Consider the following 17852-nt stretch of genomic DNA (forward strand, 5'->3'; position numbering starts at 1 on the left):
CAGCATCCAAATTTGGAAGATGATCCTCTTGATCCTTTCCCATAACAAGGATGTCATCCAAATACTACTGACCTTTGTTCAGTCCCTTCAGAATCTCATCCCATGGCTTTCTGGAACAGGATAGATGCTGAAGCAATACTGAAAGGCAACCTGTTATAACAGAAAAAGCTGTTTTAGATTCATAGATACTAAGGTCAGAAGGGACCATTATGATCATCTAGTCTGACCTCCTGCACAACGCAGGCCACAGAATCTCACCCACCCATTCCTACAATAAACTTCTCATCTATGTCTGAGCTACTGAAGTCCTCAAATCATGGTTTAAAGACTTCAAGGAGCAGAGAATCCTCCAGCAAGTGACCCGTGCCCCATGCTACAGAGGAAGGCGAAAAACCTCCAGGGCCTCTTCCAATCTGCCCTGGAGGAAAATTCCTTCCCGACCCCAAATATGGCGATCAGCTGAACCCTGAGCATATGGGCAAGATTCACCAGCGTGTTGTCAGACATTTGTGAGATGCCGAATTGATCTCTCTTAGTAGGTATGCATTGAGCAAATCCAATTTACTGAAACACTGTCCCCTGCTAAGAGCAGCAAACAAATCTTCAGCACAAGGTAGTGGAAACTGGTCTGCACATAAAAACTGGATTCAGCATCACTTTGAAATCTCCACAAATTCAGTATGAGCCATCTCGGTCACTGGTAGAATGGGTGTAGCTCACTCACTGTGTGAAACCAGTGACAAGACTCTGATGTTCGTTAAACAGTCCAAATCAGCTTCTACAGGAAGCTTCAGAGTATAAGACACAATTCTGGGTTTCCCAAATTTTGGCTGTTTGTCAAACTTACCAGTGAGCTTCACTAACATGTTGCTCATCTATCCAAGCTCTTTTTCAAAAACTTTGGAGAGTCTGTCCAGTACTTCTTGAAGATTTTGAGGTGTTTTTGTGATCACCTTGATCTTGCTCCAATTCACTTTGAGCTTCTAAAGCCAAGATCTGTAAAATAATGGTGGACACTTTCCTTCAATCACATAAAAGGTAAAATAATTGATTGTCCATCTAGTTGAACTTTCACCTGGAGTATTCATTTTGGAACTAACTTTTCTCTTGTTTTAAGTCTTCAAAACTGTGGAGGTTTCTTCCAGAGGAACTGGTGACAAAGTTTGGTGATAAGGAGATGCAGAAATCAGTGAGACGGCAGCTCCAATATCAAGATCCATTCTTGCAGGAACTCCTTCAATCAAGGGTGTGACCCAGATGCCATCTATGACTCCATCTTCCAATAACACATGTAGTGCTAGGTCTTGATCATTGTCACTAGAACTTCTGTCTTTTTCCCTAATATGAATTCCCAACTTCTGTCTTTTCTTAGGTTCAGTCTTCATAGATGTCTTCTTGAATGGACAGTTACTCTGTGTTGCTATTGTTGAACTGTGCAACAGGTCATGGTGATGTGTCCTCTTTTCTGGCACTTTCTGCAAATGACCTAGTGTGTCCAGCAATCCTTCTCATCATGTGTCATTTGTCACTGTTGTGCACATGGAAATTCCTTAGATTCATGGAAGATAGGTCCATCAATGGCCAGGAGGGGCAGGGATGGTGTCCCTAGCCTCTGTTTGCCAGAAGCTGGGATTGGGTGATAGGACATGGATCACTTGATGATAACCTGTCTGTTCATTGCCTTTGGGGCACCTGGCATTGGCCACTGTCAGAGGACAGGATACTGGGCTTGATGAACCAGTATGGCCATTCTTATGTTATGTTCTTATGTTTTTACATTCCTGTGGTCCTCTGTCTCACCGATGCAGGGGTGAACTTCTCTGTTGACATTAAAGTCCAGAGAATCTTCTCTCTGGTCTCCATGGCAATTGCTATTTCCATATCCTTCTTGAATGGATGTGCTGATACAGTTAGTAACTTTATCTGGATCCAGTCATATCCTAAAGCAGAGATAAATTGGTCACACAGTGCATCACTTAATGTTTGTCTGAACTGATAATACCTTGACAACTTCCTTAGAACAGCAACAAACTGTGCTGTTGATTCTCCACTTCCCTGATGTCACTATAGAGCTGATATCATTCTGCTATCATCAATGGAGTAGGAGAAAAATGTTCCTGCATTGCTGCAGTAATTGTAGCATACGTGGCAGTTCCAGGCACAGTTGGAGACAATAGGTCATACAGCAGACCGTATGCCTTTGAACCCATCCCCGTCAGCAAATTTAAAACTCTTTGTCCATCTGGAATGGAACTGCAAGCTTCAAATTGCTCAAAATGTTTGAGGTACACCACCCATGGTTTGCAGCTTTCACCAAAGTCATGAAAAGCCCACAAAAATTGCCATTTATCTGCTTTTTTGTGGGCCTTCACACCTCCTGGACACCATCTCAGCCACAAGGAAAAAAAAAATCTTTTTTTTTTTTTTTATAAACTGTGCACTATCTGCGCCTGATTTCCTTCTGCAGGCTGTCTGTGTCTACACTGCAGAATGCTTCCTTTGGCTGCACTTGGGTTCCCTCTGCTGGCTATAAACCCTCAGTATAGACTACAGGCTGTTTGCCTGCTTGCACATGGTCATGCTTTCTTCCCCTCTCACTGTTTTGTTTGGACAGCTGTGGCAATAATTACAGAACTCTTATCCTTTGTTCTCTCTTTATTTGTCTACTTCCCCCTCTCTAGCTAGCTGGCTCACTCTGTCCTAGCAGCAGTTTGTCACCTTGTGCCTCTAGGTGATTCCCCCACTCTTTTTTTATTATTATTATTATTATTATTATTATTATTATTATTTATTATTTATTATACTTTTTTTCTTCCCTTTGTCTAGACAAATAGTAGCAATGGACATAATGGAACAGAATGTTATTGCCAGTATGTTTTATTTGGACACAGCAGAGAAGGAGATAGACACAAACATACAGAGAGCTAATAGAAATGCAGCTGTCAGCACTGGAGCCTTTACTGTTCTGGTAGCAAAACTGAAACTAACATAAAAGTGAGACTTTGCACTGAGGAGGGGGAGTGCTCAAACATTTAAAGGGACAGGACATCACCCTAGGGACCCTATTAACAGCAGCCCCCTACCACTTATTTCAATTTGTTCCTGCTTATTCCCTTGGCCTCTTCCTACCTGGCCTCTTTATCTTTACCCATTATCTCAGGGTTAAAGTTCTCAGGTCCTCTCTCTCCCAGCTTAAGCCAATGTAGCCAGCACCAAACTTAGGCTATCCCTCAAGCTCCTTTAGCCAAAGGGGCCCTCCCTGCCTTTCCCCTCTGGTCCCAGCGAGAACTGACCTGCTAATGCTAAGGCCCTGAAACTCCTTTTCTCTAAACCTGCTGGGCTTTGATTGGCTGCTTCTGTGGGGCGTCTCGAAGCAGGTCTGTAGGACCTATCTTTGCTGCTCCTTTCCTAGGGTGGGGTGTAATAGGACCATGGGTCCCCCCATAGGGAGCTGCAAAGGTCAGATACACCCTGTGACAGGCTCCCACTATCTCCATCAGATATATTGGCCTTTGAGGAATCCACGATTGCTGCATCAGCTCTAGTTCTCTTATTTTTGTGTTGGGGTGATTAACTGTCTGAGCTTGGGACATGTGCAATCATGCTGAGTGACTGGAGCAGGAGTTGTGTCTAGTGGTTAGAACAGGAGTCAATAGCTAGGAAGAGAAGTCCAGGGTCAAAGCTGGAGTCAGAGGCTAGATGCCAAAGCAGAGGGTCAGAGCCAGAGTCAGGAATTGGAGCCAAGGGTCAGAACTGGGTTACTTGGAGTGAGGCAAGGCAGGGGCAAGGCTGAGTCCAAGGCAGGACCAGGGTTACTGCAGTCAAGGGTGAATGCTTTGAGCAGCCACTGAACTACTGCTGCTGCTGGGATTAAGAGCTAGTCTCCTGATACTTCCAACCAGTCAGGCTATATAGCCAATTAGGTAGTCTGCTACAGGTCAGCTGAACTCCTTAGATTGCCCACAAGTACTCCTTTTCTTTTTGCCCAGAGACTGGCTCTGCTTCCAGACAAACTTGAGGGGCAATAGTTGGAGATACTTATTTAAGAGAAGTTGGTACTTTGCCCTCCCTTGAGGAGTTATCTCTAGCATAGCCCCTACAACTCCCTATGGCTTCATATCTGTAGGAACCCTGCTTCATTAACACTGATTCAGCAATCTATTCCTATTCAGCAAAGCACTTTAAAAAAGTTAAGTGCATACTTAAGTGCTTTGCTGAACTGAGATGTACTTAAGCATGTGCTAAAATGTATTGCTGCACTTGGCCTTGATGCGCAAAAGTGTGCATTAGCCCTCAATCACTTGCCGTAGAAGCCCTTCCCTTACTGAATAAGTTGCATAGAACACTCAGTGTGCCTCTAGCGCACAACTGTGTTCTACTCCTATCGACCAAACAGAGGCCCCAAAGAGCTTTGAGCATGTCAAAACACTCTTCATGGTGAGGACAATTGCAGTTCCGTTTTGTTTTTCCTGCTGCTTCAAGTGTTGGGACACAAAGAAATATAATCTTGTATTTTCTAAGAGCTATCAGGTTGATTTATTTCAAACTGAGTATTGCAGTCTAGCTAGTATCTTCAAGATCTCCGTTCACAGTAAACTGATCAGATTGAGATAACGGCTGATCACTTGGCAGCATTAAAATATCAAAGGGAAAAACCAGTCATTTGTACAGATGGTACTGCGTCCCTGGTAGGTCATCTAGTAGAGATATGGAAAACAACAAAAATTTAGTGGATGAATTATTTCTTGAAGCAGCATGTTTACCTTTTTCAAACAAGACTTTTGCTCAAACACTGCCTAAACCCTGTAGTTTGTCATTTTAAAGACCTACTTGTATACTGTTCCAGACCAAGTTTCTTACCTCTTACCCATCATTAGGGCCCTACCAAATTCACAGCCATGAAAAACGTGTCATGGACTGTGAAATCTGGTCTTCCACCGTGAAATCTGGTCTTTTGTGTGGTTTTACTTTACGCTATACAGATTTCAAGGGGGAAACCAACATTTCTCAAATTGGGGGTCCTGACCCAAAAGGAAGCTGTAGGGGGGTCGCGAGGCTATTTTAGGTGGCTGCAGTATTGCTACCCTTACTTCTGTGCTGCCATCAGTGGAGGCTGGAGAGCGGCAGCTGGTGGCCGGCACCCAGCTCTGAAGGTGGTGCCCTGCCAGCAGCAGCCCAGAAGTAAAAGTGGCAATACCCTACCATGCCACCCTAACTTCTGTGCTGCTGCCTTCAGAGCTGGCTGCCAGAGAGTAGCGGCTGCTGACTGAGGGCCCAGCTCTGCAGGCAACAGCGGAGAAGTAAGGGTAGCAATGCCATACCATGCTATCCTTACTATGTACTGCTCCTGGCAGCGCCTCTGCCTTCAGAGCTGGGCTCATGGCCAGCAGTCGCTGCTCTCCAGATGCCCATCTTTGAAGGCAGTGCCACTAACAGCAGCAGCACAGAAGTAAGGGTAGCTGTACCGCAACCCCCCTACAATAACTTGTGACTCACGCACACAAAACTCCTTTTTAGGTTGTGACCCCTACAATTACAACACCATGAAATTTCAGATTTAAATAGCTGAAATAATGAAATTTATGATTTTTTAAAATCCTATGAGCATGAAATTGACCAAAATGGACCGTGAATTTGGTAGGGCCCTGCCCATCATCACCAATTTCCCGCCACAGGAAAATAGATCAAGCAACTATCTCATAGAAAAATGTGTATTTAACTGCATTGAGATAGTTCCACTACTGCTACCAATGATGGAAACAGCAATGGAGACAACATGCAGGTGCTTTGAGGACCATATACTCTTGCACTCTTCAGAACCTGTGCCTTGTCCACACTTAGAATCATAGAATATAAGGGTTGGAAGGGACCCCAGAAGGTCATCTAGTCCAACCCCCTGCTCGAAGCAGGACTTCCAATTCTGCTGTTGGAAACACTGGTGCAGAAAAATGTTTCCCTAATTGTAGATACACCCATAAGGGTGCCAATACAGTCCTGCTTGACTGTTAGTGGATGGTAACTGAAGAAGCACCTGGCTGAAACTAGGAAGCAATTGTGTGCAAAATAAACTATTTAAGGTAATTTTTGACCCTTTTGTGACCTCAAGGTTTGATTCAAATTTGTTCTAGCTACAGGTGAATGTTGGAGGAAAGGAGTTTGTTTGGGGTTTTTTGTAATCAATTCAACCATACCTAATTTTAGGTCATAAATTAGTCTTGATTCAAGTGCAGATATTTTCCCTTAAAATGTGTCCAGAGGTGTTTCATTTGACATAAAGAGGATATCCACAACAGCAATAAAGTAGCCTGATGTCTTTCAAATTATGGCAGAATATGGAGTTATGATACTGTCTTTATAATTATTATGGCCCCAATCCTGCCATTGGAACTGTAGGGACAGACCCTGGAGTCCATCGTGCCACAAAGTTCTGTTTGATTAAACTGAAGGATCAGAGCTTAAGTTTACAATCAAAGGCCTTTAACCATTTGGATACTGAAATTGGTTTTGTCTGAAAATTGCCAGGTTTATTCTGAAGAATAAGGAGAAATTTTCTGAAAAATGGAAGAAAATTGATAAAAGAATTTGAGTTTCAAACTTGAAACAAGGCACTGAGCCTTAGGGCACATGCACACATCCTCCTGTCAGGAAGCTGGACACCTCTGTTCTTACACCTGTTAAATCATGTATCCAGTCAGAGTGCTTTTGGGTGAGGTCCACTGACTCCCTGAACAACTTTTCACAGTAGTGGATTCTGTTGGGGAATTCTCTGCTCAGTTTTCCCTTTCTGGTTGCCTTGTTTTTAACCTTTGACCCAAGCTTGTTTCTGTTTGATTTTTGTTGTTCCAAGGAGGTCAATTGGGCTTCACATTTTTGTGACCTCTTCCCTTTGAAGGGGGAGGTTGTTGTTTTCCCAGTGGAATTACTTCCTCTTGAGGACTCCACCTACTTCATGGCATTTCAGATAGGCCCAGTGTGCCTGTCACAGTCCTTGGTCCCTTTAAAACTGCAAGCTGTAGTCACAATAGATGTAAGCATAGGACCCACAGGATATTGTCTGCCTGTTTCTTATGGGCAGTCAATAGGAGAGATCCAGGGTCAGGAAAAGACTTCTCTATAGTAGCCAAGATTCCAGAAAGTCTACAAGCAGGGGGAAAGATGTGTCCTTTTCACTACCAGCTTGCAGAATGCAGAGAAGTCTATTTATTAAGCATTTGTATTACTTTGAGCCTTTTGCATCTTTTATTTAATAAAATCTGCCCTGAGAAGAGCAAGGTGGAACTGACTGCAGCGTTTGGGCTTATTTTGGACCAGTCCAGCTAGTGAATATGCCCACTAGCTTACAAGACCACTAAATAATTGGCCTGATTTGAAATTTTGACTTGTCGAACCTTTTTGGTGTTATTGTAGCCCTTCATACTTCTCACACAGCTAAATCTCCTTGGAGACTCACATGCAGTCTACACTGGGAAAAACAGGTGTCAGGGCTGGGCTGTGTGCATGGGTTAATTACCAAGTTACGGTCAGGAGATGAGTAGCAGAGTTGGCGTTGAACTGGGTCAGGAAGTCAGGGTCAAACACTGACTTGCAGACAAAAGCCAAATAATGGGGTCGGGGTCAAGATGCCAGGAAGTCAGAGTCAGGCACTGAGGTTCAGATAAGAGCCAAGTAGCAGAGTCAGGGTCAAACTGAGCACAGGAGCTGGAGTTTGTGGTTCACAGCAAGGCAAGGTCTGGAGCATAAGCAAGCAGGAAGTCTGCATCGTTGCTCAGACATCTCCTTGTGATGGCTTTCTGGTTTATATCCCTGTATGGGCAATCAGTGCGATGTGAAGGACTGCCACTCAAGCCCTGATGGGCGGTACTTCCTGTAGCGTCTAGCATCACAGGATCCCCCAGCAGAAACCTGGCTTGAGCTTCTGGTGGCAACACTAACGTCTTGGGGGCCTGGAACTTCCTGGTTCTAGTCCTGCCGGTTGCTACATAAGGCTGTTATTAAACAGTGATTAATGGCTGCTGTACCTAATTGTACTGGTTAGTATGTGTGTATGTGAGCCTGTGTTTTAAGAGACAGTTTTCAAGGACCGGCCTGAATCCTGCGTTGAGAACTGCATGGATGAAGGGGCCTGCGGATGAGTTTCTCAATACAGTACCAGGGTTCTACAGATTCAAAGCAATGTATATTATACATTATGGCTTGTGTGCTGCCCCCTTAAATGCAGGCTAGAATGTAGGAATATAAAATGGAATAAAAAACCACATCTACCTTCAAGCTGTCTTTTTTGGCTTTCCCCCCCTTTTTAATTTGCCTACAGCAATGGTTTTCAACCTTTTTTCATTTGCAGACCCCTAAAAAATTTCAAGTGGAGATGCGGCCCCCTTCAGACCTCTGAGACATAATCTGTGGACCCCCAGAGGTCTGCAGACCACAGGTTGAAAACCACTGGTCTAAAGACAAGTTTGTTTTGATCCTCTTGTCATGATAAATAAAGCAAATCTGTCAGTGTCAAACGTTTCTGCTAGGGTATCAACAGTTAATTTACATTAAGAAGCCATGGCAGTTTCTGAGAGGCAGAATTCTGATATAATTCAGTTCTGTCCACTAGGAAGCTTTTAGATGCTCTGACCATATATAATGTATTATTGTCAGTCATGTGGTAATAAAATTCATTTTGCATAATGGATGCTTGCAATGGAAAAGTGCTTGAAGGGTTTCAGTGGAGCAGACAGTCTTTTCATCTGTCTATAGTAAAGAGAAATTAAAAAATTATGGGAGTTTAAGGCATCGTTATATAAAACCCTGTAAGTAATGCTTTAAAATGCTCACAAAAATGTATTGAAAAGAGCGCTTACATTATCCAAACGTACTGCTGCGTAACAGCTGCTTTATGCCTTTACCCAACATCTTTGCATATAATTATTTACATGTAATTCGTTTTCCTACATGCAATTCATGCAGAATTCAAATTTGGGAATGTTTTATTGAGTTCCAGGAAAGGCCCTATTAAGAGTCAGAAATTTCACCGTTTATGTTGCTGGGTACCTCAGACTTTCATCCTGCCAAACACTTACGTACATACTTCACTTTAAGCATGAGTAGTGGCACTGAAATCAAAAGCTCTTTCTGCACTGTTCCAGTTGCAGGACTGGGGCTATGATTATGATGATGATAAAGAAACTACTGTCATCCGTACTGTTGAATATATTGTAGATGTCAGGATATCATTTTATGAACATTTTGGTTATTAGAAGTGAAAAATAACTAGGACTGCTTGTGAACTACGGTACTTCTCAGTGTATATTAAGATGTCCTTTATATTTTCAAGCGTTCTTAAAGAGGCTGTGGGCAATCTTTTGTGCATCTCATTGTTTTGGTACTAAGTGTCTCCAGTTATATACGTATACTTCACCGAAAGTCAAGCTCAATAACATCCACCTGACTTTATTTGCGCAGAATTGGGCCCCGTTTGTCCCCAGTGAAGGCAAAGATGGAAGCCGCAAGCTAAACTTTCTTTGTCAGTGGGCCCAGGATTGGGCATAGGGAGACGAAGCAATTTTTTTTTTAAGTAACAGCACGGAACCTGCTGGTGCCTGTTTGAGGACTGATGGAAATCAGGGGACGGAGGGAGTCGGGTTTGCGGATTGCGGGGAAGGGAGGCCAGGAGCCATGATTTAAAGAAAGCGCGGCTGGCGGGCGGACTTGTGCCGGTTCTCCCCGGCTGGGGGCAGGAGAGCGGCGAGAGGGACATGGGGCTGGAGAGAGGGGTAAGGCGGGGCTACGGCGGCGCGAAACAGGCTGTCCTGCTTGCAAGGGTGGGGCTGCGATCCCGCCCCCTGCGTGTCTCTTCCCGCCGGGCAGCGTTTTACCGGCTGGGCCCCGCTCATGGGCCGCCTGCTGCCGCCGCCACAGCCGCCGGGCTCCTCAGCCCCAGGCGCCAAGCCCGGCCCCGCCTCCCGCCTCCGCGGGCTTCGCGCGTGGAGCCGCCTTCGCGCGCCCCGCGCTCTGGAACCGGCTTCTAAAGTAAACAGCGCCCCGGCGGCGGTAGCCCCTGCCCGGCTCCGCAGCGCCCCCGCCCCGGGCTTGCAGAGGATGGCGGAGGGCGCGGAGGCTGCCCCGAACAGCAGCCGCTTGTACCAACCCATCACCCAGTGGTGGGTGCCGCCGGCCCCCGCCCTGCCGGGGAGGGAGCCTCCCTTTCCCCGCTGCATGGACGGACCCTCGGGGTGGTTTGCAAAAGGAGCCATACCTGGGCTTTAGCAGCCCCAGAGCCAGGGCGGCAGATGCCAACCACGGCTCTGGCACCCCTCGGCATGGGGCGGAGAGGGGCGTTACGCTGGCCACGGCTCTGGCACCCCTCGGCATGGGGCGGAGAGGGGCGTTACGCTGGCCACGGCTCTGGCACCCCCCGGCATGGGGCGGAGAGGGGCGTTACGCTGGCCACGGCTCTGGCACCCCCATGACATGGAGGTGATGCACCATGTGCGTCTTTGGTACCCGCACTGCTGGGCTATTTGTGATGAGATGTGGCCACCCCTTTGCACGACATAGTAGGTGACAGGCCATCGTGCTGTTTTGACACTTGCAGAATATAGGGGTGAGCACACCATGTGCCCCTTGGGTACCCAGAGAGTAGGCCCTGCGTTGCAAGGAGGGATATTATGTAGTTTAGTTTAACTCTTGCTCCTTGGTATAGCTTCATAAGATACAAATCTTGATTGTTATGGGGGTCCTATATGCTCAAGTTATGGAAACAGTTCTAGTAGGGCATAAATTGTATAGTGCAGAACAGTAGCTCTGACACCAGAACCTGCCGATAACGCTGACTACCTGGTCTCCCCGCTTAATGTATATTGGCATGTGTGGCTACAGAGCTGTGCCTCAGTGTCACCTATTTTAAATGATGATGCATGGAAGGTGTAAAGATGGTTAAAGAGGACAATCCTCTGGTTCTTAGTGGCAAGCTTTTAAAATGCTGTATGAATGGCAGCAGGAGTGTACAGCCGATGCATGTTGGCATGTAGAGTGCAGTAACAAATAGTGAATCAGCACCAGTATTTTCTTGAAGTTACATTGTCTTGAGGCTAAAATGATGGTTGTGGTAAATGTTGGTGTGAGTTCTTGTGTGATGGGATAAAGTTATCATAATCATTTTTCATTGGACAGTCCTAATTTCTATGCATTCATCTGTCCTGTGTTATTCAACACCCACTTGGCAAAATGCCTCGTGTGTGATAGTGGTGCTTCGTTTAAAAATTGGGAAGGGACGGTGATGTAATACAGCAGTGAGACACAATATTAACATGTCATGCAATGTAACAGCTACTTGTCAAGAAAATAAATTTAGAAAAAGTTAAAATCCCCAGTGGTCTGGGGTATCTTCTCCTAGAAAAATTAGTTTCCTTTTTATTTTCCTTCTTCACCATTTTTTGGCATTTGGTACCTATTACATAGGGCTGTTCTTTCATTTTTGGCAGGACAGTTAACTAGTGTATGACACTGTATAGAGCAGAAAAACTTCCAGTATTGCCTCTCTGTCTTTCCAAGCCACATCACATCTACCATTTTGATTCTAGGCTGTGGACTGTAATATCTTTGTCAACTTTGTTTAAAACAACAACACAGCACATTCAAGGATTTTAAACTGACACCACCTACTGATCTTAATTCTGTATATGCCCCCATTATGGTAATATGTGAACACCTCACAATATTTTAATATTTTTATTCTCACAGTATACCTATGAGGTAGAGAAATAGAAATAATAGTATTTTACAGATGGGGAACTGAGACACAGAGAGGCTAAGTGACTTGTCCAAGGTCACACAGGAAGTCTGTGGCAGAGCAGGAACTTGAATACTGGTCACATGAGTCCAAGGCTAGCTCCTAACCACTCACTACCGTCCTTTCTCCTCAATGAGCTCATAGATCACCATCTTATATTCTTTCTTTGATAAGTTTATAAAAGTTTGAGTTTTATTTTCTGTTTGGTATGTTGACAATAAAAAAACACAAGATTTTGGTCCAAAAGTAGTCTAATACTAGGCATGAAGGCTGGTATAATGGACTGGTGGACCTAGCTGCGAAGGAAAGGATCACCAGCGTCGGCCTTTGGGGTGGGCCGTCCGGGCCCCTGCCCGGGGCGGCCCGCCAAAGAGGGCGACATGCGCAGGGTTTGGATTCCCACCTGACCTGCTGAGGGCCAGGTGGGCTGATGGAAGCGGCAGGCAGGCAAGCAGCAGAGCTGGAGGCGGGGGGAGAGACCTGAGCTGCAGTTGGACAACCAGCCGTGGGAGCCAGGTGACTCCTCCAGAGCAGGGGTTCCCCTCTTCCCCCCACTGCTGTTCCTGTCCCTCCCTCCTCCCCAGAGCCACCCCTGTCCACTCCGGACTGGGAGCATCCTCCTGTCTGCTGGGGCGGGGTGGGGGGTGGCTAATGTCAGGGTGTCCCCTCACCCATGCACCCGATTTCCACTGAGCTGGGGTGATGGGACAGGGGGAATCTGTGTGTGTGCTGCTGCCGCTCTGGGTCTGTACACAAGCCTTCAGGCTCCTGACCCTGAGTGCTTTCTTAAAGAGCCAGCGCACTCATACACTCAGGCACACACACATTCACCTCAGCACAACACACACTGTCTCTGTCTCTCTCACACACACACCCCCCCCTCCCTCCCCAACACACACAACACCAGGGCTCCCTGCATTCAGGTCACTTCCCTTCCTGGGCTATGCTGAGGCATCAGCAGCTGCTGCTCTCCTGTTCTCTCCTTATGCAGCCCAGAGGGTGCCTGGGGCAGAGGAGCAGCAGTCCAGTGGGGGAGTGAGCAACAATGCCAGCTGCTTTGTGTATCCAGGTGGGTCTGTTTCCCCATGTGGGTGCAGGAGGGGGATGCAGGGGTTAGGGGCTCAGGAGAGAGGTGCAGGGGGTAGGAGTGGAGGGGGCACCATGAAGGGGTTGGGGCACAGGAGAGAGGTGCAGGGATTGGGGTGAAGGGGGCACAGTGCAGGGGTTGGGGTGAAGGGGCACAGTGCAGGGGTTGGGGTGCAGGAGGGAGGTGCAGGAGATAGGAGCGAAGGGGTGCAGGGATTGGGGCACAGGTGGGGAATGCAGGGGTTGGAGTAAGGGGGCATGCACAGTGCAGCGGTTAGGGGTGCAAGAGGGAGGTGCAGGGATTAGGTTGAAGGTGAAACAGTGCAGGGGTTGGGGGGGGAAGTGAGGGTGGGGAGCCCATGGGCAATGGAGGGGCAGGAGCACCAAAATACAAGTTTGCCCAGGGTGCCATTTTCCCTAAGGCCGGCCCCGAGGATCACATACAATGGACAGCAAACCCTGGAAAAATATGAGTCTACTTGGGACAGTTTCCTAGAACAGGTCAACTAAACAGCTCTACAAGAGACCTGGTTGAACGATGGGAGATAAATCGACACACTCCCTCTCCTCTTTGTCTCTTTTCTCCCCTGCCGCCCTTTCCTTGCTTGATTTTTATTTCCTTAGTTTTTGTTTGTTTGTTTAGATATGTGCCACAAAAATCCATGTGCTGGAAATATTGTAGTTAATACATGGGAATCCAAACATTGCATTTTTTTCTTCGTCTTTTCTCTTTTCTGATGCATAGTACTTCTGTACTTCTTTTATATGTTGGCACCTAGAATATGTTTGGTATGTTTTAAGAAAAAAGATTGGAAAAAAAATAACTAAAAACAAAAGTAGTCTAATACTATGTCAATAAATAATTAAATGCGGAGGCAAAGCTATTGGAAAAAATCATTGAAGTACAAAACTTGCATTCTCGTCTCCTAGAAAACTGCCTAAAACCCTAAAGAAATTAATCTCTGTTGTAATTCAGTGGATTTCAGTGATGGTATACCTGGGATGAATTTGGATCCAGGTTTAATGCCTCAGGGAAGAATGATCAATTCTCAAGGGTTTTCCAATGGCTCTTTACCCAGGAGAAGAGAGGATTTCTGGTGGCTGGGAGGCAAGGTTTAGTCAGGACTCTTCACTAGATCGAATACTATTTCCTCACCCCCATGATGGGAACACCCCATTATCTCAGCATGCCCTTTGCCTGTTCACTACCTTGATGCTGGTTGCTCATACCTGCCTCTAGCTGTGAAGCAATTCATTCACAACAGGCGGTCAAGCTGGAGGTGGTGAGAAACTGGCAGGAAGCACAGAGCAGCTGTGTGCAGGGAGGTAAGGCCAAGCAGTACTCTCAGGTGGTGGGCTGAGTGACAATCTGAGGTTGTAGAATTGTTTGGTGGATGGGGGCATAGGTTGCAAACGGGTGAGAGGTAGGGAGGTAGGCCTGGGGGGGGGTCTCTTTAAAAGGGAGAGAGCGGAAGTGGGGACACACTCTGTGGAGAAAAGAGAGGAGGCACGAGGAAGAAGCTGAGTTGAAACAGATCCAGTCCCTCACATTAGAATACTCGGAAGTAATGTTCTTTCTCCGTTATATCAAATAATCTGTTTCAGCCAACCAGATTGTTGGAATCCTAACCCATTAGGATAAAAGATAAAGCAGAAAGATAAATGTTAGCCAGCCTGAAATCAGGTTGCTAATAAAAATAGCCAATGCTATTTTAAAACCTGTACTTCATGGATAAGCTAGTGCTTATAAGTCTGTTTTCTAAAGCAGTTTGAATGTCAGTAAGGGTACTGTGAGTAACTGGCACTCTGCTAAAATAATTAAATTGACATAAATTATTTGGTATAACAGAAATAAAGTCGCTGTAATAGAATGTTTTCATATGATCCATGAGTCATTCTTTGAAAATTAATCTTTTCCCTGTCTCAACATTTATTTCCCACAAATGCGTCAGTTTTGCTTCAGTATTTGTGCTACACGAGGTATTATTCTTAGACAGCCTGGATGCCACTGGCATTATCCCTTAATTAAACTGTATTTTTCTGGTGGTGATAATAACTTAGGCTAACAAGAAACTACGTTCAAAATCTTCCTCATCTTACTCACACAAGTAGTTTACTTTACTTTAATGTGACCACTCAGGTGAGTAAGGTGAGTGGGATTTGGCCCAAGGACAAGCATTTAAGCCAGGGTTTGGCAACCTTTGGCACGCGGCCCATCAGCGAAATCCACTGGCGGGCCGGGGCGGTTTATTTACTTGCAGCGTCCGCAGGTTCGGCCAATTGGAACTCCTGTTCCAGGCCAATGGGGGCTGCAGGAAGTGGCGTGGGCTGAGGGATGTGCTGGTCGCCGCTTCCCACGGCCCCCATTGGCCTGGAACGGCGAACCGCGGCCAGTGGGAATTGCAATGAGCCGAACCTGCAGACGCTGCAGGTAAACAAACCATCCTGGCCCACCAGCAGGTTTCCCTGATGGGCTGCATGCCAAAGGTTGCCAATTCCCTGATTTAAGCACATCAAGAGCAGTCTGGATATCAGGAGTGATACTGAGTAGTAATATCAAACTAAATTCTGCTCTCTTCTATACTTGTGCTAAAATCAGTGGAATTTCACAGGTGTGAATGAGAGTAGAATTTGGCCCTTTGTATTCTGGTAAGGTCTAACTTTTGTAACGCCCTGTTATACAGCATCTTTTAAAAATGAAAACAGATAAGTAATATATTACATTTGGTTGTGGAGCCTTTTATATTTGCATTATACATTAGAAGATCACAGTAGTTTCCCATTTTAGAGATACTAATACTTTTCCATGTCAGTTTTAACTTTGTTATGATACTATTAAACTATAGTATAAAAAAAACCTGCATAGTATCTGATAGGTTTGTTGCTCTGTGGAGTATATTCACACAACCTCTTGATACGTATGAACTGATAGGTCTTCCAACGGGAATTCAAAGGAACCTGAGAACAGTCTCTTATTCATATATGTGAGGATGTACCATTTTCTTTAGAATATGGATCCACGTAGAAGTAGTGGATGTGATTCTGATCTCACACTGTTGTAGATTAGGAATAACTCTATGGAAATCAGCAGAGTTGTACCAGTGTAAACCTGGAGTGATATCAGAATCAGGCCAATAACATTTAACATTCTAATCTTGACTGTATAATTTGATATAAATTTTGTACCATTTTGTTTTAAAGGATAGCGGATAATTTCTATGTTTGTGAAGGATACAGCATACCCCGTTGTCTACTTTATGAAATGTATATAGAGAATTGCACTCAGAATGCTCAGACTCAAGTAAATCCTGCTACATTTGGAAAGGTACAAAGCACATTGCTTTTATAGCATATATGGGGTTTAAGATAATGGGCTGAGACCTTGTGTAAATTCATAAAGAGATATTTGTACAGGGTTTGATCATGTTGCAAACTAAGGGAGCTTAATTTACAGACAAGGATAAGTAGTTATGCAATAAAATACCTTCAATGTAGAATTCTGGGAGAGATTTTGTTTGAAAGCTGCTATCCTATCTCTTGGTATAATACCCTCTTTGGCTTGCTTGGGGAATTTTATTTGCATTATTTTCTCTCTGAGGTAAGGTCTACATTCAAAACTTTTACTGGTATTGTAATGTTGATTAGAGATGTGATTGATTTTTTTTTAAATGACATTTCTATACCTGCAAAAGCTCTAGACACAGCATAGATGAAATTATACCGGCAAAAAAGTCCTTTTGCTAGGACAGCTTATTTTATTCTTCAAACTGGTATAAGAGTTAAATTGTGTCTACAATAGGAAGGTTTGCCAGTATAGCTATACCAACAAACCTCTCGGGTGTAGACTGAAAACTTTATATTTTATATAAACAATTAGCACTGTATTTTTTTTGTCCAAGGTTTGATGCTGCAAAGCATCCTGGTCTTCATGTTGTTTATCAGTTTAAAAAAAAATTAAATTTACTTATGAAGATTTTGCGCCACACACAGAATATGTATGTGTTTATAGAATCATCCAAGCAAAGCAAGATGCAGGAGTAAAAGAAGTCCTTTAGACAATGTCACTCTTCAAATAGTCTGGAGCTTTTATAGCCAACAGGGGAATTATCTTTTAAGACCCAAATCATTCAGTCCTAACAAACAGATGCATACTGCTTAACTTTATTCATGTGAATAAAAAAAAAATAACATTTTTGACTATGGTTACCCTATGCATTTTTTGCTCAAAATTTCCCACTATTGCTACCACTGGTGCAACTCCACTGGTATTCAAGCTGTTAGGCCTTGTCTTCACACTTACTTGCTGCTGTTTAATTAGAAGTATTTTTTTTAATCAGTTTAGTTTAGTTGTACAAGTTGTATGTAGCTATTCTTATTTCAGTTTCAGAGTAGTTTATTGTTTCACAGGATTAAGCTAAATCAAAATAAGCAACTCTTAAACCAAAATATGGCACACAAACTTGCAGTGGTTTAATTGATTGGGTTTTAAAAGACACATTTTGTTAAACTAGTGCAAATTGGTGTGTAGACAAGTCAAGGGATGAAATCCTTGTCTTATTGAAATGAATGGGAATTTTACCATTGGCTTCATTGCGAGGATTTCACCCCAAGACCTTTAGAATATGTCTACGCTGGAATAAAAGACCTGTGGCATGGCTGCTGAGCTGGCCCAGGTCAGCTGACTTGAGTTCGCAGGACTCGGACTGTGGGGCTAAAAATTGCTGTATAGACATGATTGGGCTTCGGCTGGAGCCTGGGTTCTGGGACCCTCCCCATTTACGGGGTCCCAGAACTCAGGCTCCAGCCCATGCCTGAATGTGTACACAGCAGTTTTACAGCCCAGCAGCCCAAGCCCCATGAGTCCGAGTCAGTTGACCTGGGCCGGCTGCAGGTGTTTAATTGCTGTATAGTTTTATTATATTTTTATTATTTAATTGCTGTATAATTATTGCCTTTATTTTTAATACTGTGTCATCAAACTCAGTTT

General features: G+C 44.7%; 1 protein-coding gene across 2 annotated transcripts in view; it reads left to right on the top strand.

The window, feature by feature from the left end:
- The first annotated feature begins 9858 nt into the window (after nucleotides 1-9858).
- Nucleotides 9859-17852, top strand: part of RFX8 (regulatory factor X8) — a 51727-nt gene continuing 43733 nt past the window's right edge. For both annotated transcript variants that reach the window (XM_048857571.2, XM_048857581.2), the window contains exons 1-2: nucleotides 9859-10148; nucleotides 16067-16190. In XM_048857571.2, coding sequence (XP_048713528.2) covers nucleotides 9880-10148; nucleotides 16067-16190 — 393 coding nt within the window. In that variant the 5' untranslated portion in view covers nucleotides 9859-9879. The remainder of the gene's footprint in view (nucleotides 10149-16066; nucleotides 16191-17852) is intronic.

The sequence above is a fragment of the Caretta caretta genome, chromosome 1 (assembly GCF_965140235.1).
Source record: "Caretta caretta isolate rCarCar2 chromosome 1, rCarCar1.hap1, whole genome shotgun sequence".
NCBI lineage: Eukaryota > Metazoa > Chordata > Testudines > Cheloniidae > Caretta > Caretta caretta.